Source organism: Budorcas taxicolor, chromosome 8 (assembly GCF_023091745.1).
Source record: "Budorcas taxicolor isolate Tak-1 chromosome 8, Takin1.1, whole genome shotgun sequence".
In the NCBI taxonomy this organism is placed as follows: domain Eukaryota; kingdom Metazoa; phylum Chordata; class Mammalia; order Artiodactyla; family Bovidae; genus Budorcas; species Budorcas taxicolor.
In genome coordinates, this window is record NC_068917.1 from 56,180,395 (window position 1) to 56,207,685 (window position 27,291).

Consider the following 27,291-nt stretch of genomic DNA (forward strand, 5'->3'; position numbering starts at 1 on the left):
CTGGACCACTCAGAGATGTTCACAGAAGTTATACAGAGAAGAGAAGAGGGAGGAAGGAGACAGAGGTGGCCAGGAGGATAAAAGGGAGGAATCAAAAGGAGAGAGACAGATCCAGCCAGTAACAGTTCCCTAAGTGTTCTCCACCGTCTGGAACACACAGAGATTCACAGAGTTGGGTGGAGAAGAGAAGGGGGAGGGAGGAGAGAGAGGCGACCTGGTGGAGAAAAAGGAGAGTCCAAAGGGGGAGAGAGCAGTCAAGCCAGTAATCTCGCTCCCAAGTAAAAATGGGTACTGAAGATTGGGTTCTTAAAGGTACAAAATTGATAACAAATACCAAAAGGCAAAGATTAAAAATCTAGAGTAGAGGTTGGAATTTCAAAAATACAATATTAAAGAAAAGAAAAAAAAAGTCACAAAAATTATTAAAAAAAATATATATATGAAGTTTGCTTTAAAAAAATAGGGTCCTTTTTTTTTGCAAAATAATAGTAGGTTATAAAAGTGAAAATTAAAGGAGTAGTAGAGGACTTAAGAATTAAAAAAAAATTAAAAGAATGATTGTAAAAATAGTAAAAGTATATCTAGGACTTTTCTCTTGTGGTGGTGTGGGCAGTGTGAGGTCAGTTCATTTTCGGATAGTTCCTTGGTCTGGCTTATATTTCTCAAGATCTATAGGCCCCTTCTTATGCAGTCATTATTAACTACATGGTTTTAATCTATTGCACCTGTCACTTCCAAGGCGGTTCCCTCTGTTTTAGCTTCTTCTGTTTGCTGGTCTCTTCAGTGTTCAATTTCTGCCCTGACACAATGGGGTGGTGGTGGACACTTTCTTAGGCTCACTTGTTCAGTCGCACTGTGGGGAGGGAGGAACGCTGCAAACAACACTGGTGTGTGCTTGCAGTGTCTCAGCCACACTGGGCCTGCCCCTGCTATGGCACGTGTGCTCTCCCTGCCCACTCTGCTCAGGATCTAGGTTGCTCCACCAGGAACCGTCCAAGGCCAGCCCTGGGCTGCATGCACCTCTCAGGTCTAAGCTGCTCAGGTTTAGGCGTTCGGGTAGCCCTCAGAGGCGCAGACTCGGTTGGGCCTGCGTTTTGTGCCCTTCCCAGGTCCAAGCAGCTCAGGTGATCAGGTGTTTGGTGAGCGTGGTTGCTGCGACTTATCGCCACCTGGCCCTGCTGCTCGGTTTTCTGGGCGTACAACCGGCGCACCTTCTCAGGTGGATGTTGACTGTCCAGAACCCTAAGAAGTCTTAGCAGAGAAGCCTGCTTGCAATTTGGTAGATAATGTCTCTCTGGGGCTGTGATTGCCCCCTTCTGGCTCTGGTTGCCTGTCACCGGAGGGGGATGGTCTGCAGCCGGCTAATTCTGTTGCTTCCTTTGTTCTGTGTGCGGTCTTGGTGGTGTCTTGAGGTGAAGTGAAGTCGCTCAGTCGTGTCCGACTCTTTGCGACCCGTGGACTGTAGCCTGTAAGAAACGCCGTGGGAAGAAAGAGCCACCCCTATGGACCGTTGATCAGGGCCTTTATTGGGCAGTTGCTCTCGGGCAGAACTCCCAGGGGCAGGTAAGCGAGGAAGCGAAGGGCGTCTGCGAAGCAAAGGGAGTCTGCGAGGTATGAGGGGTGGGGAAGGGTTTTATAGCCCAGGCCGAGCTCCCATATAAGGAAGAAAGTGCGGGCTCAGCGGTGATTGGTGTCCAAGGGCTCCGTGTCGGCACCTGATTGGACGGCTTTGGTTGTCGGCCCGCCTCCGGGGCTTGTCTGCGGCACTCTGCCGGGACATGTCCCGACATGCCCAGGCATGCCTCAACACGCCCGACCTTGCCCGACCTTTCAGATATAGGACAAGGGGCGCCGATTCTCTCTGGCTACTTCCTGCTGAATGGGGGCGGCGAGGGGTAGGGTGAGGCCAGGATGACAGGGGGCGTCTGTTGTTAATCTTGTCACGGAGTCCTTGTCGGAAGCCCTAGGTACTGCTGTCGCAGCACCATCAGCTGGACCGTGTTGAGCCGTTGTTTGATAAAGGCCAGAAGCTTATTTAGGATACAGGGCCCGAAAGTCAGGAGCAGCAGGAGAATGATGATCGGTCCCATTAGGGAGGATAACAAAGTTGTCAGCCAAGGGGAGCTCTGGAACCAGGACTCAAACCAGCCCTGCTGAGCCTCCCTCTCTCTCCTCCTGCGCTCCAGTCCCTGTCTTACTTTAGCCATGGACTCTCGAACCACCCCAGTATGATCAGCGTAGAAACAGCATTCTTCTTTGAGGGCTGCACAGAGGCCCCCCTGCTGCAAAAAGACCAGGTCTAGTCCTCTGCGGTTTTGTAATACCACTTCAGAAAGGGAAGTCAGGGACTTTTCTAGGGCCGTCATGGACTTCTCTGTGCGGGCGATGTCTTCGTCAATTGCGGCCCTCAGGGTGATCAGGCCCTGCTGTTGTGTGGTCAGGGAAGCAATGCCCGTGCCCGTCCCAGCTGCTCCCAGGGCGAACAGCATTGCCAGAGTAATAGCTGTAACGGGCTCCCTCTTATATCTAGGAGCTGGGGTGTCTCGGTCCCAAAAGTTGTAGAGGACCTCTTCTGGATGGTATGTAATCTTGGGCACTACCGCTACCATGACACAGAATTCCCTGCTCTGGTTGAAGACAGCCAAGTGGAGACAGGGCGTCAGCCCAGTCTGTGAGCACACCCACCACCCCCTGGTTTCGGGTATGATGTAGGTCTTATTGGTGAAATTGGTATCATCGCCAGTCTGGGCGCACAAGGTTTGTTTATCTGTAGGGACCGTGCCTAAGCAGGTCCCCGAACCCCATACTTCTTTCATGGTAAGGCCCACCTTGCGGTCTCCCCAAGGGCACTGCGGTGGGTTGGAGAGAATGGGTAAGTTGTAGGTAGCATTTAAGCCCACGGCCTCGTAGTAAGGTGGATGTAAGGTGTAGCAAAGCCAGCAGGACTGGGTCGCGTTAGGATTGGAGTGGTTGAGGGCCTTGTAAGTTTCTTTGACCAAGGCCCACAGGGGTTCCTGGGTCTCTAGCGTGTCAGTCCGGGTCAGCTGAAGGGAGGGGGTGAGGGTAGGCGAGGTCACAACATTTGTGGTGTTTGTCTCCCGTGGTGAGGGACTGGGAGGTGCAGTAACCCGGTTGGGCCCCACAGCATGGGCCTGAACAGGTTCTATTGTCTGACTAACAACCAGAATTCCCCCTGGCTTTGCTTCAAACCACTCAGCGTAGAGTTGGAGGCCCCATGATAGCCCGGATACCCAAGACCTCTCCAGTTTAGCCGCTTTCTGGTTGAACATTACTTTCACCTGAGCAACTGGGCTCCAATGCTGCTTCCAACGCGGCCCGACATAATCTCCGAACAGATTTTAGTAATCTTGGTCCCAGGGCCCGCCATAGGGCTGGACAAACGAGAAATTGACTAGGTCCCGGTTCCCGACCTCCCATTTCCATCTCCCAGCATTGGAGGTCACACAGCTCCAGGACCAACAGAAAGAATGTTGCAGCCCCCCACAAGTCTCCCAGTTATGTGTCTTTAGGTGTCCGGGACATGCCCAGAATCCAAAGTTTCTGGTCTGGGCCGCTGTCCAAGTAGTCTTTATAAGGTCTTTGAGGTTGAAATACAGATCTGGCCACCACATATTAGGGGGGTGAATTCCAGTGGTCAAATTGAGTACCTTGCGAGTCAGTCCGTTCCGGAGCATCCAAGTGATCTGAAAGGACTGGTGGGGGTTTTGGTTGGTGTGCCCCCCTTTTTCCAGGACCCCCAGTATCCCCAGAGCAACCCAGAGCAGAGAGCCCCGCATTGTTCCGAAGTTGGGGTGAAAAGGGGTGCGGCGGATAACCAGCCTCGGGGGTCCTGTAAGGATGGAGCTGGTAACCAGGTCAGGGTGTCTCAAGGGAATAGCACCCCAGGAGTAGGAAGCAGATGGTTAGGTACGTGAGGGCCAGGGACAGTCGAAGAGTGGGGGACCAATCGCGGGGGGCCGCGGCCGCTAATCCAGTGGCAAAAAGTATGGCCAGAGCTGCAATTGTCAGCAGCCACAGTGGGTGATACCAGGCCAGCATCGGATCGATTTGGACTGTGGTCTCTCAGTCATTCAGGAATCGGCGACAGAGGGGTTCGGGTGATGGTCAGTTTGGTCGGCCCCGTGAGGGTGGAGCGGTAGGAGTGATCGGGAGGAGGGGTCGGGGCCGGGGCCACCCCTGTCTCCGGGAGACCCGGGGGAGCTCGTTTGAGTCGGGTCAGGTGGTACCAGGGCTCGTGTCCCAGGAGTTTGGTGGCTGTAGGAGTGGTGAGGATTATAGTATGGGGTCCCGTCCAGCGAGGCTGTAGTTGGCGGGGACTCAGGGTTTTTAGCAGTACCTGCTCTCCTGGGGCTAGAGGCCGGGTGGGCCCCTCGTCGTCTGTCGGTTGTGGCAGGACCCGGTCTGCGTGTTCCCTCAGCAAGGATCGTAGGAGGGAGAAGAGGGGGAGGTACCCCGCGAGTGGGGGAGCCTCTCCCTCTGGGAGGTGAGTCAGGAGATAGGGCCTGCCGTAGAGCAATTCGAAAGGGGTCAAACCTGTTTTGGAGTGTGGTGTGGTGCGAATGCGAGTGAGCGCCAGAGGAAGGAGGTCGACCCAAGACAGCCGCAGTTCTGAGGCTAGCTTGGTCAGATGTGTCTTGATGATGCCGTTCACCCGCTCTACCTTGCCTGACGATTGGGGCCGATAGGGGAGGTGGAGATGCCAACCGATACCCAGGGCCACAGCCACCTGCTGAGAGATCTGCGAGATAAATGCAGGCCCATTGTCAGACTGGAGAGAGTTTGGCAACCCAAATCTGGGAATGAGATGGGCCGTCAAGACCTCTACCACCGCCGCTGCCGTCTCCCAGGCTGTGGGGAAGGCCTCGACCCATCCTGAAAAGGTGTCCACCAAGACCAGCAGATAGCGGTAGGTTCGATGTCTGGGCATGTGGGTGAAGTCTATCTGCCAATCCTGCCCGGGCATATGTCCCCTCAACTGGTGAGTCTCCTGTGGGGGTCGGAGTGATTTGGAGGCCCAGATAGACGACAGAACTCTGAGTCAGTTGGGCTTTGGATTGTGAGGCTCTGTAACCCTGGGAACCAAGGAAATTGAGGAGAGTTGTAGTATGTTGTCGGGAGGTCTCTTCTGACGGGCTGCAAAGGAGCAAGTAGTCTACGTATTGGAGGAGGGTGCTAGGGCGAAGTGAGCACCTGGCCAGATCCCGGGACAGAGCTTGCCCGAAGTAGTGGGGACTGTCTCTGAACCCCTGAGGGAGTACGGTCCATGTGAGTTGTGTGGTCAGCTGGGTGTCGGGGTCAGTCCAGGTGAACGCAAAGAGGAATTGGCAGTCGGGGTGGAGTGGGATGGTAAAAAAGGCGTCCTTGAGGTCAATAACGGTGAAATGAGAGGTCTGAGGAGGTATGGAAGAAAGGAGGGTGTAGGGGTTAGGGACAAGTGGATGGGCAGGGATCACCGCCGCGTTGATCAGGCGGAGATCCTGCACTAGCCGGTAGTCTCCTGAAGCCTTCTGAACAGGGAGGATAGGTGTGTTACAGGGGGAGGTTGTGGGGATCAGGAGACCCTGTCCCATGAGACGGTCGATGATGGGCTTTAGCCCTCTGAGGTTGCCAGTAGACAAAGGAAACTGGGGCCGGGCTGGGAAACAGGTGGGGTCCCTTAGCCGGATGAGGACTGGAGGGTGGTGCCTAGCCACCACCGGGGCTCGGGTGTCCCAGACCTCAGGATTAACAGAAAAGGTTGGAGGGTCAACAAGTAGCATGAGGAAGGCCCCTGACGTGGGAGCCGATCCTGGAGCTAGCTGAAGAGTGGCCTTCAGCTTAGCAAGTATATCTCTTCCCAAGAGAGGAGTAGGGCAGGAGGGGATGACCAAAAAGGAGTGGGTAAATAGACAGGAATCTAATTGACAAGATAGTGGTTGGGTTTGGAGCGGACACGAGGGTTGGCCGTCAATGCCCATAACCGAAACCTGGGGAGGACGTAGAGTGCCCCCAAAAGAGGGAAGGACCGAATAGGTAGCCCCTGTATCAACCAAAAAATTGATGGACTTACCCGCTACCTGGAGCGTTACCCTGGGCTCGGCTTGGGTTATTGGGGTCCCCGAGTCTGGGCGGCATCAGTCACCGTCGAAGTTCAGCAGCTCCAAAGCCGAAGGAGGGCAGGTCATCTCCCTGGGGCGCTCTGGTCCCCAGCCCCTAGAGGTCGAGGCCCAAGAGGCCTGGGGACAGTCACTACCCAGTGTCCTCGTCGTTTGCACAACGGGCACGGCTTGGAAGGAGGCCGCAGATTGGGGCACATCTTGGCCCAGTGCCCTTCTTGGCCGCACTTGAAGCAGGCCCCCGGAGGGGGGTTTTGGGGCCCCGAGCCCGCCGCCGGCCGCAGGGCCGCTACCAAGGCCTGGGTTTGCTGGTTTAGGAGGCCTGCCTGAAATTCGGCCTTTTGCTTGAGCCTTGCCTTCCAGCTGGCCTCAGCAGTTTCCTTGCGGGCGTGGTAGACCTTAAAAGCCATTTTTACCAGGTCTCGGATAGGGGTCTGAGGGCCGTCCTCGGCCTTGGCCAACTTTTTTTGGATGTCGGGGGCAGACTGGGAGATAAAACGATTGGCCAAGGTGGCCGCCCCAATGGGGGGCTCAGGGGACAGCCTGGTGTATTGGACGAGGGCCTCGGTCAGCCGATTAAGGAACATGGCTGGGTTTTCGTCGGGCCCCTGGGTCACCTCATCTAGTTTGAGGAGGTTTATAACCTTAGAGGACGTTTCCATCCCATCGAGGATACACTCTATCATATAGCGTACTCACAGCTGGCCACCACCCCCTTCCTGGTAGTTCCAATCAGGGTCAGTGTCAGGAACCGTCTGAGCCCCCGGGGGGCGCTTGGGGGAGGGGTTGGCATAGTGCCGCTGGTTGGCCTGAGCCTTGGCTGCCGTCCAGATAGCCTGCCTCTCTTCGGGGGTGGTGGTAGACCCCAGGATGACATATATGTCCTGCCATGTCAAGGCGTAGGTGCGGGTCAGACCAGTAAACTGCTTAATGTACTGAGTGGGGTTGGAGGAGAAGGAACCCAGTTTGGCCTCAATCTGTGCTAAGTCTTGGAGGGAGAAAGGGACATGAACTTGGGCTAGACCCTCAGCTCCGGCTACTTGTCGGAGAGGGAGTAGCGGGGCTGGGGGAGGGGGAGGGGAGGCTCCCGGAGGGTTGCTGTGGGAGCGGGTGTGGGAGCTAACCGGAGAAGGGGAGGGAGTGACGGGGGGAAGAGGAGGATACAAGATGGGGTTAAGGGCCGGAGGATCCGGGGCCAGCGGTGGAATCTCGGGGGCAGAGGTAGGAGGGTCCGGAGTGGAGGGGGTGGCGGCTGTGGGAGAGGTATAGGGAGGAGGGGCCACCAGATCTTCCGGGGGAACAGAGGAAGCAGAGGACTCAGAGACGGGAGGAGCTGGTTTGGCCCGGGAGGGTGGAATTGGGGGAGCCATGATAAAGCAGGATTTGGCGGGGAGTGCACGTCGTGCACAGGGTGGGGCGAGAGCGCAAGGCCCAAAAGGCCTGAACATAGGGGGCCTCAGACCATTTTCCTGTTCTCCGGCAGTAATTATCTAAATCACGGAGGACGTCAAAGTCAAATGTCCCTGTGGCTGGCCACTGTGAGCCATTATCTAGGGGATACTGAGGCCAGGCTTGTGAGCACAGAAAAGTGAGCTGCTTGGGGCGGATATATCCCTTTAGTCTTAGGGTCTGCAGGTTAGCAGCAGGCACTCTAAGGGGGTAGAGTATTGGGGATCAGGTTTGGAGGCCGTCGATCCCATGGCGACCACAGAGCGTGGAGGTAACCCCTGCTGCCCGAACGTCTTCGGACGTGCCAAGGGAAGCCGGAGGTCCGTGCAGCCATTCGGAACGTCTTCCTCACGGGCTGGGGACCGGGAAGGCCGAAGCCGGAGGCCGATGCAGCCGTTCGGGACGTCTCCCTCACGAGCTGGTGACTGGGGAAGGCCGAAGCCGGAGGTCTACTCAGCCGCTTGGGGCGTCTCCCTCACGAGCTGGTGACCGGGAGGGCCCAGTAAGCGCACGCCCGTTACTGGGCCCTAGGAAGTGGTCGCCAGGGAGGGCGGGCCCCAAAGCCGAAGGGACTTACCCTGTATCCTGCCGTCTGGGGGGTTGGTCAGCCGCCTGGGTCCGGGGCTACCGCGGCGGTGGAGCTCGAGGGGGCCTCAACGGCGAGTGCCAGAGGCCCTCACCTCGAGCCCCACGTTGGGCGCCAGATGTAAGAAACGCCGCGGGAAGAAAGAGCCACCCCTATGGACCGTTGATCAGGGCCTTTATTGGGCGGTCGCTCTCGCCAGAACTCCCGGGGGCGGGTAAGCGAGGAAGCGAAGGGGGTCTGCGAAGCAAAGGGAGTCTGCGAGGTATGAGGGGGTGGGGAAGGGTTTTATAGCCTGGGGGTTCCCATTTAAGGAAGAAAGCGCGGGCTCAGCGGTGATTGGTGGCCAAGGGCTCCGTGTCGGCACCTGATTGGACGGCTTTGGTTGTCGGCCCGCCTCCGGGGCTTGTCTGCGGCACTCTGCCGGGACATGTCCCGACATGCCCGGGCATGCCTCAACACGTCGGACCTTGCCCGACCTTTCATAGCCTACCAGGCTTCTCCGTCTGTGGGATTCTCCAGGCAAGAATACTGGAGTGGGTTGCCATTTCCTTCTCCAGGGGAGTCTTCCCGACCCAGGGATCGAACCCAGGTCTCCCGCATTGGAGGCAGACGCTTTAACCTCTGAGCCATCAGGGAAGATCTTTAGGTTAGGGCTTTTTCATGTGGTAGCTATCCCACAGTCTAGTTTGCTAGCCCAGGTTAGTTCCCTCAGATTGCCGTCAGGGCATTCAGGCCTGGTCCTTACTCTAAGCACTGCAGCCCGCACCTCCCTGCCCAGCCCCCATTTGCTAGTGGCGGGTGCAGGCATCTGTGCTGCTTCTCCGCTGGGGGAGTTACCGTTGGGCTCGTAATCTGTGGGTTTTAATTATTTCTTTATTTTTCCTCCCTGTTATGTTGCCCTCTGTGCTTCCAAGGCTCGCCACAGACTCCAGTGAGAGTGTTTCCTGGTGTTTGGAAACTTCTCTTTTTTTAAGACTCCCTTCCCAGGACTGAGCTCCTTCCCTACCTCTTTTGTCTCTTTTTTTGGTCTTTTATATTTTTTCCTACCTCCTTTCGAAGACAATGGGCTGCTTTTCTGGGTGCCTGATGTCCTCTGCTGGCATTCAGAAGTTGTTTTGTGGAATTTACTCAGCGTTTAAATGTTCTTTTGATGAATTTGTGGGGGAGAAAGTGGTTTCCCCGTCCTATTCTTCCGCCATCTTAGGAGCGCCTCTCTCTTCTGTGTATTCTTGTCACCTCTTCTTAATATATTCTGCTTCTGTTAGGTCCATACCATTTCTGTCCTTTATCGAGTCCATCTTTGAATGAAATGTTCCCTAGGTCTTTAATTTTCGTTAAGAGATCTCTAGCCTTTCCCATTGTATTATTTTCCCCTATTTTGTTGCATTGATCACTGAGGAAGGCTTTCTTATCTTTGCTTGCTATTTTTTGGAACTCTGCATTCAAATGGGTATATCTTTCCTTTTCTCCTTTGTAAAAATGCAAAATGGTTGTCTGAGGAGGCCTTACAAACTGCTGTGAAAAGAAGAGAGTGAAAGGCAAAGGAGAAGAGGACCACTGTAGTACTGGTTTTTATATTTGCCTATTTATCTGCCTTTACTGGAGAGCTGTATATTTCTCTGTAAGTTCAAGTTAGCACTTAGTATTCTTTCTTTTGTACTTGTACAACTTTAAAATTTCTTGTAAGACAGCTGTCTTGGTAATGAACTCCCTCAGTTTTTATCTGACATTAGTATCTTAATTTTACCCTCCTTTTTGCTGGGTATAATGTTTGGTTGACAGTTTTTCAATTTTAATTCAGTACTTTAAATATATCATTCCCTGTTACTTTGCTTACAGTGTTTCTGCTGAGAAAGCCATGATAATCTTATTGAAGATCCTTTGTACCCGTGAAGTTGCTTTTCTCTTGTTGCCTTTAATAGTCTCTCTTTCATTATTCTGTTTCTCGCTTGAGATTCTTGAAATTTGTATATTCATGTGTTTCCCCAAATTTCTAGCTATTATTTGTTCAAATAAGCTCTGTATTTATCTTTCTTCCTTGTGGACTCCATGATTAATATACTGTATCTCTTCTCCTGGACTCCCATTGTGTATGTATTGACCTGCTTAATGATGTACCATAAGTTCCTTAGCCTCTGTTCACTTTTCATTTTTTTCTTTTTTGTTCCTAGTATTTTCAAATGACCTGTCTTCAGGTTTTCTAATTTTTTATTTTTTTGCTTGTTGAAGACTGGTTTGGATTTTCTCTAGTGAGTTTTCAATCCAGTTATACCTTACACCTCTGTTGGGTGTGTGTGTGTGTTTTCTGCTTTCTTTCAAGACTTATAGTTGGTGGAACTTACGTACAACTTTGTATAAGTTTCAGGTGTGCAACATGTTGGCTTGATACATTTGTGTATTGCAGTGTGATTACCAGCATAGCTTTAGCTAACACCTCTATCATGTCACATACGCATCATTGTTGTGTGTGTGTGTGGTCGGAATGCTTAAGATTTAGTCTCTCAACAGTGTTGAAGTATATAATACAGTATTTTGGCTGTAGTCACTCTGCTCTGCATTAGATCTCCAGAACTTAATTACTTCCTAGTTGCAAGTTTGTGTTTTTTAACATTTCCCCAATTCTCCCACATTCTAATCCCTGGTCACCGCTGTTATACTGTTTCTTTGCTTGCTTGCTAAGTCGCTTCAGTCGTGTTCGACTCTGTGCGACCCCATAGATGGCAGCCCACCAGATTCCCCGTCCCTGGGATTCTCCAGGCAAGAATACTGGAGTGTGTTGCCATTGCCTTCTCCAGTGCATGAAAGTGAAAAGTGAAAGTGAAGTCGCTCGGCCGTGCCTGACTCTTAACGACCCCACGGACTGCAGCCTACCAGGCTCCTCCGTCCATGGGATTTTCCAGGCAAGAGTACTGGAGTGGGGTGCCATTGCTGTTTCTTTAAGTTTGACTTTTTTAGATGCTTTAAATAAATTATATGATACAGTGTTTGTCTTTCCTTGTCTGTCTTATCTCACCATAAACCCCTTAAAGGGGGTCCATCCATGTTGTTTGAAATGACAGGATTTCTTTTTCATGGCTTCGTATTCCCTTTACATATAAACCACATCTTCTTTATATTCATCTTAATGACACTAACTGGTTTCCATATTTTGGCTATTGTGAATAATGTGCAGTAAACACGGGAATGCAGAAATCTCTCTGGTACCCCATTTTCTTTGCCTTTGGATATATATGAAATGGATTCAGTTCAGTTCAGTCGCTCAGTCGTGTCCGACTCTTTGCGACCCCATGAATCGCAGCACGCCAGGCCTCCCTGTCCATCACCAACTCCCGGAGTTCACTCAAACTCATGTCTATTGAGTTGGTGATGCCATCTCATCCTCTGTCGTCCCCTTCTCCTCCTGTCCCCAATCCCTCCCAGCATCAGAGTCTTTTCCAATGAGTCAACTCTTCGCATGAGATGGCCAAAGTACTGGAGTTTCAGCTTTAGCTTCATTCCTTCCAAAGAACACCCAGGACTGATCTCCTTTAGAATGGACTGGTTGGATGTCCTTGCGGTCCAAGGGACTCTCAAGAGTCTTCTCCAACACCACAGTTGAAAAGCATCAATTCTCTGAATCATATTCAAGATTTTTTAGTCACCATTTTCTGCAGTTAGATTATGGTATGCCTAGGGGTAAACTTTTTATTATTTCCCTGCTTGGTATTTTTGGAACTTCCTGGCTGTGTGGTTTGGTGACTTTATCATTAATTTCAGAAATTTCTTACCCATTATTGCTCCAAATGTATACATTTGCTCTTCTCTCCTTTTTTGCCTTCTGGTATTCCTATTATGCGTAGGTTACAGCTCTTAGAATTGTCCTACAGTTCTTGGACATTGTTTTATCATTTTAATTTTACCTTTCTCTTTACATTTCAGTTCAGAAGTTTTTATTATTTTATTATGGAAGTTTATCTATTTGGAAGCTTATGTTATTAATATTTACATATCTTTAAGCTTGCTGATTTTTTAAAAAGTATGTGAAATGACTTAAACTTTTATTTAAAATGTACATTTTCAAACTTATTCAGTATTGTAAATTTATGGACAGGACAAAATAGAAATTATCACATAGTCACATTTTATTTTTATTTCTAATTTATTTTTTCATTGAAGGAAAGAGTCTTTAAATCTGTTAGTGCTTTACAATTTTCGAAAGTTTCACATATAGTTCATACAATCGCATAATAACCTTTTCCCCCTTCATCTCTATATTGTTGCTCCCTACTTCCCTCTCCCCACTGGTAACCACTAGTTTGTTCTGTATATCTGTGAGTTTGCTTCTTACTTGTTTTCTTCACTGGTTGCATTTTTAAAATATACTTTTCTGATTTATTTCACTTAGCATAATGCTTTCCAAGTCTGTCTGTTTTGCTGCAAATGGCAATATTTTATTCTTTCTTATGGCTCTTATTCCATTTTATGTGTGTATTACATTTTCTTTATCCATTCATCTGTTGATAGACACTTAAGATGCTTCCATTTCTTGGCACTTGTAAATAATGTGGCTATGAGCATTGGGGTGCATGTATATTTTCTAATTAGTGTTTTTTTTTTCTGAATATATACCCGGGAGTGGAATTGCTGAGTCATCTGGTAGTTACATTTTTAGATTTTAAGAAACTTCCACACTGTCTTCCACAGTGGCTGCATCAATTTACATTCTTACCAACTGTGTACCAGGGTTCCCTCTTCTCCATATTCTTAGCAACATTAGTTACTTGTGTTCTTTTTGATAACAACCATGCTGACAGGTGTGAGGTGATATCTTACTGTGGTTTTGATTTGCATTTCCCTGATGATTAATGATGTTGGGTGTGTTTTCATATGCCTGTTGCCCATCTTCATGTCTTCTTTGGGAAAATGTCTATTCAGTTCCTTTGCTCATTTTTCAGTCTTTTTTTTTTTAGCTGCTCTATGTGGTATGTCAAGTCTTAGTCCCCTGACCGGGGGTCAAGCTTGAGTCCCCTCCATACAGTGGAAACATGGAGTCTCAACCACTGGACCCCCAGGGAATTTAATTTCTCAGTGGGGGGGGGGGTTGATATTGAGTTGTATGAGCTGTTTTTTTAAAAAAAATCAATTTATTTTAGTTGGAGGATGATTACAATATTGTAATGGTTTTTGCCATACATCAACATGAATCAGCTATGGGTATACAAGTGTCTCCCCATTCTAAACCCCCTCCCAGCTCCTTTCCCACCCCATCCCTTTATGTTGTCCCAGAGCACCAACTTTGGGTGCTGCTTCATGCATTGGTCTCTGAACTCACACTGGTCATCTGTTTTACATATGGTGATGTACATGTTTCAGGGCTGTTCTCTCAAATCATCCAACCCTCTCCTTCTCCCACTGAGTCCAAAAGCATGTTCTTTATGTCTGTGTCTCTTTTGCTTGCCTGCATGTAGTATTGTCAGTACCATCTAAGTTCTGTATATATGCGTTAATATACAGTGTTTGTCTTTTTCTGACTTACTTCCCCTCTGTATAATAGATTCTAGGTTCATCCATCTTATTAGAACTGACTCAAATGAGTTCCTTCTACTAGCTGAGTAATATTCCATTGTGTATATGTACCACAACTTCCTCATACATTCATCTGTTGATAGACATCTAGGTTGCTTCCATGTCCTGCTGCTGCTGCTAAGTCGCTTCAGTCGTATGAAACCCCATAGACGGCAGCCCACCAGTCTCCTCCATCCATGGGATTTTCCAGGCAAGAATACTGGAGTGGGTCGCCATTGCCTTCTCCGTGTCCTAGCTATTGTAAATAGTGCTGCAGTGAACCTTGCTGTACATGCGTCTCTTTCAGTTCTGGTTTCCTTGTGGTGTATGCCCAGTATTGGGATTGCTAGGTCTATGAGCTGTTAATATACGTTGGATGTTGTCTCCTTATTGGTCTTATCATTTGGAAATACTTTCTCCTACTCAGTAGGTTTGTCTTTCTGTTTCGTCGATAATTTTCTTTGCTGTACAAAAACTTTAAGCTTAATTAGATTCACTTTTTCTGCCTTTTTCTTGCTATAGAAGATGGATCCAAAAAAATACTGCTGCAATTAGGTCTTTAATCCAGGTTGAATTTATTTTTGTATATGGTGTTATAAAATGGTTTAATTTTATTCTTTTACATGTGGCTGTCCAGTTTTCTCAGCACCACTTACTGAAGAGACTGTTTTCTCCATTGTGTATTCTTGTAGACTAATTGACGGTAAATATGGGGATTTACTTCTGGACTCTCCTCTTACATTAATCAATGTGTCTGTTTTTGTGCCAGTACTGTACTGTTTGGATGATGATTTTTTTGTTGTTTAGTTGTTTGGTCATGTCCAACTCTTTGCGGCCCAATGGACTGCAGCATGCCAGGCTTCCCTGTCCTTCACTGTCTCCCAGAGTTTGCTAACATCTCCTGGAGTTTGATAATGATAGCTTTGTAGTATAGTCTGAAGTCAGAGAGGGTGATTGCTCCAGCTCTGTTCTTTTTCAAGATTGTTTGGGCTATTCAGGGTCTTCTGTGTTTCTATGCAAAATTATTTGTTCTCGTTCTGTGAAAAATACCATTGGTATTTCGATAGGGGTTACATTGAGTCTATACTTTGCATTGGGTAGTATGATTATTTTTTGTTTTTTTCCTGAATACAGGTCTTGTACCTGTTCGGTTAGATTTACTCCTAGATACTTTATTCTTTTTGATGCAGCTGGAAAAGGTCAGTTTTCATTCCAATCCCAAAGAAAGGCAATGCCAAAGAATGCTCAAACTACCGCACAATTGCACTCATCTCACATGCTAGTAAAGTAATGCTCAAAATTCTCCAAGCCAGGCTTCAGCAATACGTGAACCATGAACTTCCTGATGTTCAAGCTGGTTTTAGAAAAGGAAGAAGAACCAGAGATCAAATTGCCAACCTCCGCTGGATCATGGAAAAAGCAAGAGAGTTCCAGAAAAACATCAATTTCTGCTTTATTGACTATGCCAAAGCCTTTGACTGTGTGGATCACAATAAACTGTGGAAAATTCTGAAAGAGATGGGAATACCAGACCCCCTGACCTGCCTCTTGAGAAATCAGTATGCAGGTCAGGAAGCAACAGTTAGAACTGGACATGGAACAACAGACTGGTTCCAAATAGGAAAAGGAGTACGTCAAGGCTGTATATTGTCACCCTGCTTATTTAACTTCTATGCAGAATACATCATGAGAAACGCTGGGCTGGATGAAGCACAAGCTGGAATCAAGATTGCTGGGAGAAATATCAATGACCTCAGATATGCAGATGACACCACCCTTATGGCAGAAAGTGAAGAGGAACTAAAAAGCCTCTTGATGAAAGTGAAAATGGAGAGTGAAAAAGTTGGCTTAAAGCTCACCATTCAGAAAACAAAGATCATGGCATCCGGTCCCATCACTTCATGGGAAATAGATGGGGAAACAGTGTCAGACTTTACTTTTTGGGCTCCAGAATCACTGCAGATAGTGACTGCGGCCATGAAATTAAAAGACACTTACTCCTTGGAAGAAAAGTTATGACCAACCTAGGTAGCATATTCAAAAGCAGCAATATTACTTTGTCGACTTAAGGTCCGTCTAGTCAAGGCTATGGTTTTTCCATTGGTCATGTATGGATGTGAGAGTTGGACTGTGAAGAAGGCTGAGCGCCGAAGAATTGATGCTTTTGCACTGTGGTGTTGGAGAAGACTCTTGGGAGTCCCTTGGACTGCAAGGAGATCCAACCAATCCATTCTGAAGGAGATCAGCTCTGGGATTTCTTTGGAAGGAATGATGCTAAAGCTGAAACTCCAGTACTTTGGCCACCTCATGTGAAGAGCTGACTCATTGGAAAAGACCCTGATGCTGGGAGGGATTGGGGGCAGGAGGAGAAGGGGACGACAGAGGATGAGATGGCTGGATGGCATCACTGACTCGATGGACGTGAGTCTGAGTGAACTCCGGGAGTTGGTGATGGACAGGGAGGTCTGGCGTGTTGCGATTCATGGGGTTGCAAAGAGTCAGACACGACTGAGCAACTGAATTGAACGGAATATATTGTTTTGTTTTTTTTTTAATAGTGTATGGAAATGCAATGGATTTCTGTATGTTAATTTTGTATTCTACAATTTACAGAATTCATTGATGAGTTCCAGTAGTTTTCTGGTAGCATCTTAAGGATTTTCTGGGTAAAGTGTCATATCATCTGCAGTGATGATTTTACTTTTTCCTTCCCAGTTTGGATTCATTTTATTTCTTTTTCTTCTCTGCTATGGCTAGGACTTCCAAATCTATATTGAGTAAATGTGGCAAGAGTGGACAAACTTGTCTTGTTCTTGATCTTAGAGGAAATGCTTTCAGCTTTTCAGCATTGAGTATAATAGTAGCTGTGGGTTTGTCATATATGGTCTTTGTTTTGTTGAGATATGTTCCCTCTCTGCTTGCTTTCTGGAGCATTTTTCTCATAGGTGTTGAATTTATCAAAAGCTGTTTCTGCATCTGTTGAGAGAGTCATAAGGTTTTTATTCTTCAGTTTACTAATGTGCTGCAACACACCGATTGTTTTGTGGAGATTGAAAATTCCCTGCATCCCTGGGATAAATTCCACTTGATCATGGTGTATAAGCCTCTTAATGTATTGTTTTAGTCAGTTTACTAGTATTTTATTGAGAATTGTTGCATATGTGGTCATTAGTGATACCAGCCTGTTATTTTAGTTTTTTTGTGGTATCTTTGGTTTTGGTGTCAAGACGATGGTGTCCTCATGGAATGAGTTTGGAAGTGTTCTTCCTCTGATATTTATGGAGTAGTTTTAGAAGAATAGGTGTTAACTCTATGTTTGGTAGAATTTGCCTGTGAAACCATCAGGTCCTGGAGTTTTTGTTTATTCGGAGTTTTTAATCACAGGTTAAATTGTAGTACTTGTCGTTGGTCTGCTCATGCTTTCTTTTACTTCCTGGTTCAGTCTTGAAGACTTTCTATGTTTTCAAAGTAGCAGCTTTTAGTTTCCTTTTTCTTTTCTATTTTCTTGGTCTCTGTTTCATTTATTTCTGCTCTGATGTTTATGATTTCTTTCTTTGTGCTAACTTTGAGTTTTGCTTGTTCTTTATCTAGTTGTTTTAGGTATAAAGTTAGGTTTTTTTCACTGAGATTTTTCCTGTTTCCTGAGGTAAGCTTGTATTGCTATAAACTTCCCTCATATGACTGCTTTTGCTGCTTCCCATAGGTTTTGGATTGTTGTTTTTTCATTTGTCTCTAGGTATATTTAAAATTTCCTCTTTTACTTCGTCAGTGATCCATTGATTGTTTAGTAACATATTGATTAACCCATGTATTTGTGTTTTTTGCAGTTGTTTTTAGTGTGTTTCTGACCTTATAGCTTTGTGGTTGGAAGAGATGCTTGATAGAATTTCAGTTTTCTTAAATTTACTGGGGCCTGCTTTGTGGTCCAACATGTGATCTGTTCTGGAGAATGTTCTGTGTGCATTTGAAAAGAATGTGTATCCTGCCGCTTTTTGATTGAATTCTGTCTGTATATCAGTTAAGTAGATGCGGTATAGTCTGTCCTTTAAGTAAAATTTATTTTAATTGGAGGCTAATTACCTTATACTATTGTGGTGGTTTTTGCCATAGATTCACATGAATCGACCATGGGTGTACATGTGTTCCCCATCCTGAACCCCCCTTCCACCTCCCTCCCCATCCCATCCCTCAGGGTCATCCCAGTGCACCAGCCCTGAGCACCCTGTCTCATGCATTGAACCTGGACTGGTGATCTGTTTCACATATGATAATATACATGTTTCAGTGCTATTCTGTCAAATCATCCCACCCTCACCCTCTCCCACAGAGCCCAAAAGTCTGTTCTTTACATTTGTGTCTCTTTTGCTGTCTCACATACAGGGTCATCATTACCATCTTTCTAAATCCCATATATATGCGTTAATATACTGTATTGGTGTCTTTCTTTCTGACTTACTTTACTCTGTATAATAGGCTCCCAGTTTCATCCACCTCATTAGAACTGCTTCAGATGTATTCTTTTTAATGGCTGAGTAATATTCCATTGTGAATATGTACCACAGCTTTCTTATCCATTTGTCTGCTGATGGACATCTAGGTTGCTTCCATGTCCTGGCTATTGTAAACAGTGCTGTGATGAACATTGGGGTACACGTGTCTCTTTCGATTCTGGTTTCCTCAGTGTGTATGCCCAGCAGTGGGATTGCTGGGTCGTATGGCAGTTCTATTTCCAGTTTTTTAATGAATCTCCACACTGTTCTCTGTAGTGGTATACTAGTTTGTAGCAATCTTTAAAGCATTTCATGTGATATAAATACACCTAGTTAAGCTTTCTTTTGATTTCTGTTTACATGAAATACCTTTTTTCATCGTTTCTCAGTGTGTGTGTCTCTAGATCTGAAGTGAGTCTTGTGTAGTGGGTCTTGTTTCTGTATCCATTCAGCCACTCTGTGTCTTTCAGTTGGAGTGTTTAGTCCACTTATATTTAACTTAATTATTGATATGTATGTTCTTACTGTCATTTTGTTAGCAGTTTTGTATTTGTTGTTGTAGGTTTTCTCCCTTTCTCCCCGCCCCGCCCCACCTGCCCCCTGCCACCTTTGTTCTCCTGTGATTTGATGAGTATCTTTTGTGTTACATTTGGGATTCCTTTTCTCTTTTGTGTGTATATCTATTATAGATTTTGGTTTGTGGTCACAGTGATGTTTTTGTGTATAGCACTCTATGCAAAATATAAAAGCTCAAACATCCCTCCATGAGAAAGGAAATACTTTTAAGTCCAGGAAGTGCAGAGTCCCATGCATGATAAACCCAAGGAGGAACTCACAGAGACATAGGTTAGTCAAATTGACAAAAATTAGACAGTGAGAAAATACTAAAAGCAACATGGGAAAAAAACGCACATAACATACAAGGGAATCTCTATAAGGTTATCCCCTGATTTTTAGGAGAAACTCTGCAGGCTAGAAGAGAATGGCACAATATATTCAAGGTGATTAAATGATAAAATCTACCTTCAAGAATACTGTACCCAGCAAGGTTCTCCTTGAGATTTAATGGAGAGATCAAAAGTTTACAGTCAAGCAAAACCTGAAAGAGTTCAGCACTGCCAAATCAGCTTTACAACAGTTGTTAAAGGAACCTTCTTTAGGTGAAAAAAGAAGACCGTAATTGAAAACAAGAATATTATTAAACGAAAAGGTCACTGGTAAAGGCAAACAGACAGTAAAGGTAGGAAGTCATCCACACATACAAAACTAGTAGCGAGGTTTAAAGATAAAAGTAGAAAAGTTATCTACACCCACAATAAGCTGCTGTTGTTTCGTCGATCAGTTTTGTCCAACTCTTTTGTGGCCCCATGGACTATAGCCCACTAAGCTCCTCTCTCTGTGGGATTTTCCAGGCAAGAATACTGGAGTGGAGTGACATTTCCTTCTCCAGGGGATCTTCCCCAGGAATCAAACCTGTGTCTCCTGCATTGACAGGCAGCCTTGACCACTGAGCCACCAGGGAAGCCCAAAAGAAGGTGTTAAGGGATACACAAAATAATGAGATACAAAACATAGTATGAAAAATAAGTCATTGTGAAGGGATACAAAAAATAATTAGATACGAAATTTAGTATCAAAAATAGTCATAGTGAAGGGAGGAGAGTGCAAATACATGTTTTTAAAAAATGCATTTGAGATCAGCAACTTAAAACAGTTGTATAGATTGCTGTGCGAAACTTGTCATAATCAGAAAAACCCCAAATCTAAAATCACTTGTACTTTAAATGGTACTACTAATATCTAATTTTAGTTTTATATGTGAATATTAACTTCGGACAAATTAAATGTTGTTACCTCTTAATTTTTCTTCAGTGATATGTAGTTTTCATTTTGTTTCACTGGAAGCCCTTTTAAAATTTGTTAAAATATATTTGATAGAAATATTTTTTCTATCAAGTTTAATTTTAACCAGTATATAGAGATATATAACATTATAGACTTAAAGCTATTTATTTAGAGGAGATACATTTTAATGTAAAATAACATTTTACAGTATAATGCTTTTTCCAGTTGTACTAATTCATCTTATATCTGTGCAGTATATTGATTAAAAAAAAAAAGAGCTGCCAGTTCAAAGAATTAGCCATAAATGTAAAGTTTAAGCTATACTATTGAACATTAGAGTAGAAAAAATAGTAAGTGGTACTCCATATACCTATGTCATTCACCCAATATATATTGGTCAGTACCCCAATATATTAATGTTTGTTTCTAATTGTACAGGTCACTTCTATTAGATGTTCACTGATGTTTACGTCTTGGTGTTTTTCTTGTATATCATGTGAACATCTAGACAACAGTTCAGTTCAGTTCAGTCGCTCAGTTGTGTCTGACTCTGCAATCCCATGAATGGCAGCACGCCAGGCCTCACTGTCCATCACCAACTCCCAGCGTTTACCCAAACTTATGTCCATCAAGTCGGTGATGCCATCTAGCCATCTCATCCTCTGCCATCCCCTTCTTCTCCCGCCCCCAAGCCCTCCCAGCATCAGGGTCTTTTTCAATGAGTCAACTGTTCGCATGAGGTGGCAGGAGTTTCAGCTTCAGCATCAGTCCTTCCGAAGAACACCCAGGACTGATCTCCTTTAGGATGGACTGGTTGGATCTCCTTGCAGTCCAAGGGACTCTCAAGAGTCTTCTCCAACACCACAGTTCAAACGCATCAATTCTTCGGCACTCAGCTTTCTTCACAGTCCAACTCTCACATCCATACATGACCACTGGAAAAACCATAGCCTTGACTAGACAGACCTTGGTTGGCAAAGTAATGTCTCTGCTTTTGAATATGTTATCTAGGTTGGTCATAACTTTCCTTCCAAGGAGTAAGCATCTTTTAATTTCATGGCTGCAATCACCATCTGCAGTGGTTTTGGAGCCCCCCAAAATTAAGTCTGACACTGTTTCCAATGTTTCCCCATCTATTTGCCATGAAATGATGGGACCGGATGTCATGATCTTCGTTTTCTGAATGTTGAGCTTTAAGCCAACTTTTTCAGTCTCCTCTTTCACTTTCATCAAGAGGCTTTTAAGTTCTTCTTCACTTTCTGCCATAAGGGTGGTGTCATCTGCATATCTGAGGTCATTGATATTTCTCCCAGCAATCTTGATTCCAGCTTGTGCTTCATCCAGCCCAGTGTTACTCATGATGTACTCTGTATAGAAGTTAAATAAGCAGGGTGACAATATACAGCCTTGATGTACTCTTTTTCCTATTTGGAACCAGTCTGTTGTTCCATGTCCAGTTCTAACTGTTGCTTCCTGACCTGCATACAGATTTCTCAAGAGGCAGGTCAGGTGGTCTGGTATTCCCATCTCTTTCAGAATTTTCCACAGTTTATTGTGATCCAGTTGCTCATATTCAAATTACTGCTTAAAAGTGAAGGCATTCATTTTCTGTAGCAGAATTAAAACAGCAAGATATGACAACACTCAGTGTCTCTAATTAATAAGAAATCCCTATTAATCTCACATGGAAGAATTAAAAATCTTTTCAGTTGCTCATTGCAAATATACTTAAGTGCAGTCATTTTTTCCAGTAATTTCTTACATCATGCTATGTTGGTAGATTCATATTATTGGTATAATTTTGATGAAAATGTATCCATTATCCTTGAGCTACAGCTGTATAGGTCAGAACTTATAATAAATGATGTTTGCTCAAACGTAGAATCTTAGACTAAGTTGAAGAATGAAGGGGAGCCAACAATTATAGTTGGATTCTGTTTCTATTTACATTTTTATAACTGTTTTCCTTAATAGGACATTTAGGAATGAAGTATACCTACCTTGTTAAAGTTTATTTGAATATTTCACCTTGTTAAAATAAAGTTTATTTGAATATTTCACTTTTAGTTTTTTATTCTTTTTTTTTTTTTTTTCTTTTAGGAGCTGTGGCCCTGAAGAATCTTGAAATTAAAGAAAATGCCCTGGTATGTTTTGACAATAGACACTTTCTTATGTTAGGTTACATGAACATCTTCCTGATTTGTCATCTTAAATTATTTAAGAAAACTTAAAATAATTTGTATAAACATGAATTTTGCAAAATGGACTTTCAGTCTCCATAGAAATACAACCTGACTGTAATGTCCCCCATTTAAAATATTTCTAAAATTTCTCTCTTCCTGTATGCTTTCATTTTAGATTTTTAAGTTACCTCTCCAGTCATCTTCAGTTTTTTTTCCCCTGGTACCGTTTTAGTCATATATATTTTTTTGCCATAGAATACAGTAGCATTAACAGTGTTGTGCAGCCATCATCAGTATGTATTTCTGAAACATTTTTATTACACTAAGGAAAGCTTTGTCTCCAGTAAGAAATAACGTAATTCCCCATTCCCTTTCCTCATTCACCCTGCTAGCTTCTGCTTCTCTTAATTTGCTTATTCCAAGTACCTCATGTGAATGGAATCATGCTGTGTTTGTCATTTTTTATCTAGTTTACTTAGCATAATTCCTTTAAGGTTCATCCATGTTGTAGCAGTTATTAGGAAATCACTGCTTTTTATGAAGGCTGAATAGTATTTTATGTATATACTGCATTTTGGTCACTTAGCTGTTGATGTCCACTTGGGTTGTTTTTGCCTCTGTCTCTTGTGGATAATGCTGCTATGAATATTAGTATTCACGTCTGTTCAAATCCTGGGTTTCATTTCCTGTGGGTAAATACTTAGGAGTGAAATTGATGGATTATTTGGTAATTGTATGTTTAGCCTTTTTAGGACCTCCCACGCTAAGTCCGTAAAGAATTCACCTGCAGTGCAGGAGGCCCGGGTTTGATTCCTGGGTTGGGAAGATTCCCCTGGAGAAGGAAATGGCAATATACTCCAGTACTGTTGTTCGGGAAGCTCAGAGATGGAGGAGCCTGCTGGGCTCCAGTCCATGGAGCCGCAGGGGTCGGGCCCTGCTGCGCCATTGAACTGCCGCCACCCTGTTCCCATAGCAGTTGAGCCACGTTATGCAGGCGCACCTTGGAGATTTTGTAGGCTTGTTTCCAGCCCACTACAGTGAAGTGAATACTGTCGCAGTAAAGCAAGTCACAGAAGTGTTTGGTTTCCCAGGGTATTTAAAAATTATGTTTACACTGTGTGTGTATATATATGCTCAGTTGCTCAGTCATGTGTGTCTCTTTGCAACCTGACGGACTGTAACCCACCATGCTCTTTGTCCATGGAATTTTCTAGGCAAGAACACTGGAATGGGTTGCCATTTCCTCCTCCAGGGGATCTTCCCAGCCCGAAGATCAAACCCACGTCTCTTGCATCTCCTGCATTGGCAGGCAGATTCTTTACCACTGTGCTACCTAGTCTAAAAAAACAGTGTATGTACATCAATTAACAACTAATGCTGTTGGGAAAGTGGCACTGATAGATTTCCTTGGTGAAGGATTGCCACAAACCTTCAATTTGATTTAAAAAAAAAAAAAACAAAACCAAAACAAACAAACAAAAAAACCAGTATCTGGAAAGTGCAACAAAGTAAAACACAATAAAATGAAGTTTACCTGAATTCCCACCAGCAGTACATGAATTCCAATTTTCCATATCCTTGACAACATTTACTTTCTGTTTTTTTTTGATAATAACTATCCTAATGAGTATGAAGTGGTAAATCTTACTGGTTTTCCTTAGTACTTCTCTAATGATTAGTGAGGTTGAGCATCTTTACATGTGCTTGTTGACCATTTTTATATGTTCTTTGGAGAAATGTCTATTGAAAAGCATTGCTAATTTTATAAAATCATGGGTTTTTTTTTGGGGGGGTGGTGCACTTTGGTTCTTTACATATTTTGGATATTTCCCCTTGTCAGAAGATATGATTTGCAAATACTTCCTCACATTTTGTGGGTTGTCTTTTGCTTCTGTTAACAGTGTTATATACAAACATTTTTTATGTAAAAAATTAAATTTTGGTGAAATTGGATTCAACCTTTTTTAAAATTGTTGTTGCCTGTGCTTTTCATGTAATATCCAAGAAATCACATGATTTTGTTTTCTTCTGAATGTTTTATAGTTTTTGTTCTTATGTTAGACCTTTGGTTCATTCCAAGTTAATCTTCATATATGGTATAAGATAAGGGTCAACCACATTCTTTTTGCAGGTGGATATCCAGTTATCCTAGTACCATTTATTGAAAAGGTTGTCTTTTCTCCCATTGAATGAGGAGAAATTTATTTGAGGATATTTTTTTGCACTAGTGGTTTAGTTTCCCTTCAAATACACACTGACAGTGAAGTTTCCCACTTTCTTTTCTTTTTCAAACAGTGTAAAAGCTGTAATGATTCTGATATGAGTAACTTTGATGGTCAGTACTGCTGTAGAATCTTTCGCTATTTAAGGTGATCAGGCTCTAAATTTTATGGATTTGAAGATATTGCAGTTATGTATTTAGAAACTTTAATAAGTATTGAAGGTAAAGAGAAGGTGTAAGTTAACTTAAATCCCTTAAGTAATTTTCGGAAGAAAAAATTAGTTATGTGTTTTGCAAACTGTGTATGTACTAAGATTTTACATATATATTTTTTTGTAGAGTCAACTGGATGTACCATTTAAAATTAAAGTTGGCCATATAGGTAAGCTGTCTTTATTATTTGTATGTCCTCCTGTTAGACATGTAACCAGAATAATATGTCTAATATCTCTATAATGTGACCTTATAGTTTCTGAGTATAAATTAAAAGAATCATGTGTTTTAACCTATATAAAACTTTGTTGTGTAACTTAATATGTGTTGTGATCCATATATCCCTTGTTGAATACCTGTGAAATACTTTTAAAAAATATTTATTTTTAGCTGTACTGGGGCTTTGTTGTTGCAGGTGAGCTTTCTCTAGTTGTAGTGAGTGGGAGCTACTCTCTAGTTGTGCTGTGAGGGCTTCTCATTGCAACAGTTTCTTTTGTTGTGGAGTACAGGCTCTAGGGCATGGGGGCTTCAGTAGTTGTAACATGGGCTTAATAGTTAGAACTTGTGGGCTCCAGAGTGCAGTGTGGACTCAGTAGTTTTGGCACACATGCCCAGTTGCCCAGTGACATGTAGTGTCTTCCTGGACCAGGGATCGAACCAGTGTCCCTTGCATTGCAATGTGGATTCTTAACCCCTGCCACCAGGGAAGCCCCAATACTTGTGAAATTATACATCTTGTTAAGTGTTGAAATGAGTTGAGATCCAAAGCATTAAAACTAATGGAGAGAATGACTGTCTCAGTTTCTTAAGTTTCTGACTAGTTATCATTGCTGTATTCTGATTGGTCATGGATAAACGGTATAAGGAATTGGGTCTGGATCCTCCAGGCAGTTTGGTCAGGAACCAATCAAAAACCTGGTTTCCGTTCTGCTAGTTTTCTAGGAAACACTGTGCTAATTTTCTTGTATTACATTTCCAGTTTTTGTGGTTTACATATATTGGTTGAGCAGAATATACTGGCTCAATATACTAGTTGAGCAGAAATTGATTCAAATGTGTTTAATAAAGACATAAAGGTTTCATTTCTTAAATTATTTCAGTTTATTAACTTTATTGGTTTATATATTGTACAAGATGATAGTATTATTATTTGTGACTTAAAATTAGTATTATGCAGATAATTTGTGTAGAAGAATTTATATAATGTTATTGCAGTGTATTGGTGTCACTTGGAGAACAAGGTGTTTTGAAAGCTCATTACCTGATGAAAATCTCCACAATTTTGTGCTCTTATAGTTGGTATTAGACCATATGCCAAAGAAACTTTTTCCATTTACATTGCTAGGACTGTAATTCTGTTTCTCTTCCTCCTTTTGCCCCCATAATTTAAACACTACTTAGTATAAATAAAATGGGGAAAATGTCACCCATTACTTTTCCACCTAATATATTTATTTTTGCAAATTTTTATATGTTTTTTTACATGTGAACCTTTTGACTTATAATCATGGTGTAAGTAGGATTTTATGTTTTAAAATTATCATTAATAAAGATTCCTCATAATCCATATTGATTTGACCTCCCTTTTTTCTCAATATTGCATATTACAAAATTTGAACAATGTAATCTTATTTCTATTGGTCCAAAAATGTACAGTAAATGTTTTCATATACTTTTTGAAAGTATTCTAAAAGTCATTGAATTTTATTACCTATGATCATTGTAAATCAGTGTATATAAATTTAGCATCTAGAAAAATATATAAGGACAGTAGGTAGACTTGGTTTCATTTAGTGCCTTCATTATTTCTGTTCTCTCTTTTCTTTTCTGACCATGTTTAAAAATGATGACAGGGTAAATTTTCAGTGTTAATATAAGGTGGTAGAAAGTACACTGAACTGATACCTAATACATAAGATAATCTTGAGACTCATTTAAGGTGTCATTTGCATATCTCTATCATAGAAACTGCCATTCTTTAATATCATTATTATTTTTACTTCTAGACAGTAAGTTTTTTGAGAAGTGGATTTAATTTTAAAATTTTAATTTTATCATATCTTCACTTAGCACAATACTTGGCTTATAGTAGGAATACAGTCTGCTTGCTAAATGAAGTACACATTTCCAAATGAGTGATGTAGTGGTACAACCAGTTTTATAAGAACGTATTGTCCCCTTGCCATTAATGGCGGTTGTTAATCTTACTGATCTTTCAGAGTTTTCCTCATTTAAGATGCAAAATTACATACATATCAAATATACTTACATACACACTTTCAAAGTAATTGTTTTCATGTGGAAGATTTTTAAAGTACCTTCTTATGTATTTTTTCTGATTTTTCTAAATTTTCTGTAAGAAGCCTGCCCTTCATAAGGAAGGAAAAAAATGATTTGGTTTAAAACAAATGCTTAGTGGTACAAATGGTATATTGTTACTATAGAAATTTAAAATGGCCACTATCTTTTCTGATTTTATTTTATTTTTTAATTTTTATTTTTACTTTATTTTGCTTTACAATACTGTATTGGTTCTGCCATACATTGACATGAATCTACCACGGGTGTACATGAGTTCCCAATCCTCAACCCCCCTCCCACCCCATATCATCTCTCTGGATCATCCCCGTGCACCAGCCCCAAG

The 27,291-nt window shown here is 43.6% G+C and overlaps 1 protein-coding gene across 1 annotated transcript in view; it reads left to right on the forward strand.

Annotated features, from left to right (window-relative positions):
- Positions 1-27,291, forward strand: part of VPS13A (vacuolar protein sorting 13 homolog A) — a 269,575-nt gene that overhangs the window by 17,520 nt on the left and 224,764 nt on the right. The window contains exons 2-3 of the mRNA XM_052644629.1: positions 22,131-22,174; positions 24,774-24,816. Coding sequence (XP_052500589.1) covers positions 22,131-22,174; positions 24,774-24,816 — 87 coding nt within the window. The remainder of the gene's footprint in view (positions 1-22,130; positions 22,175-24,773; positions 24,817-27,291) is intronic.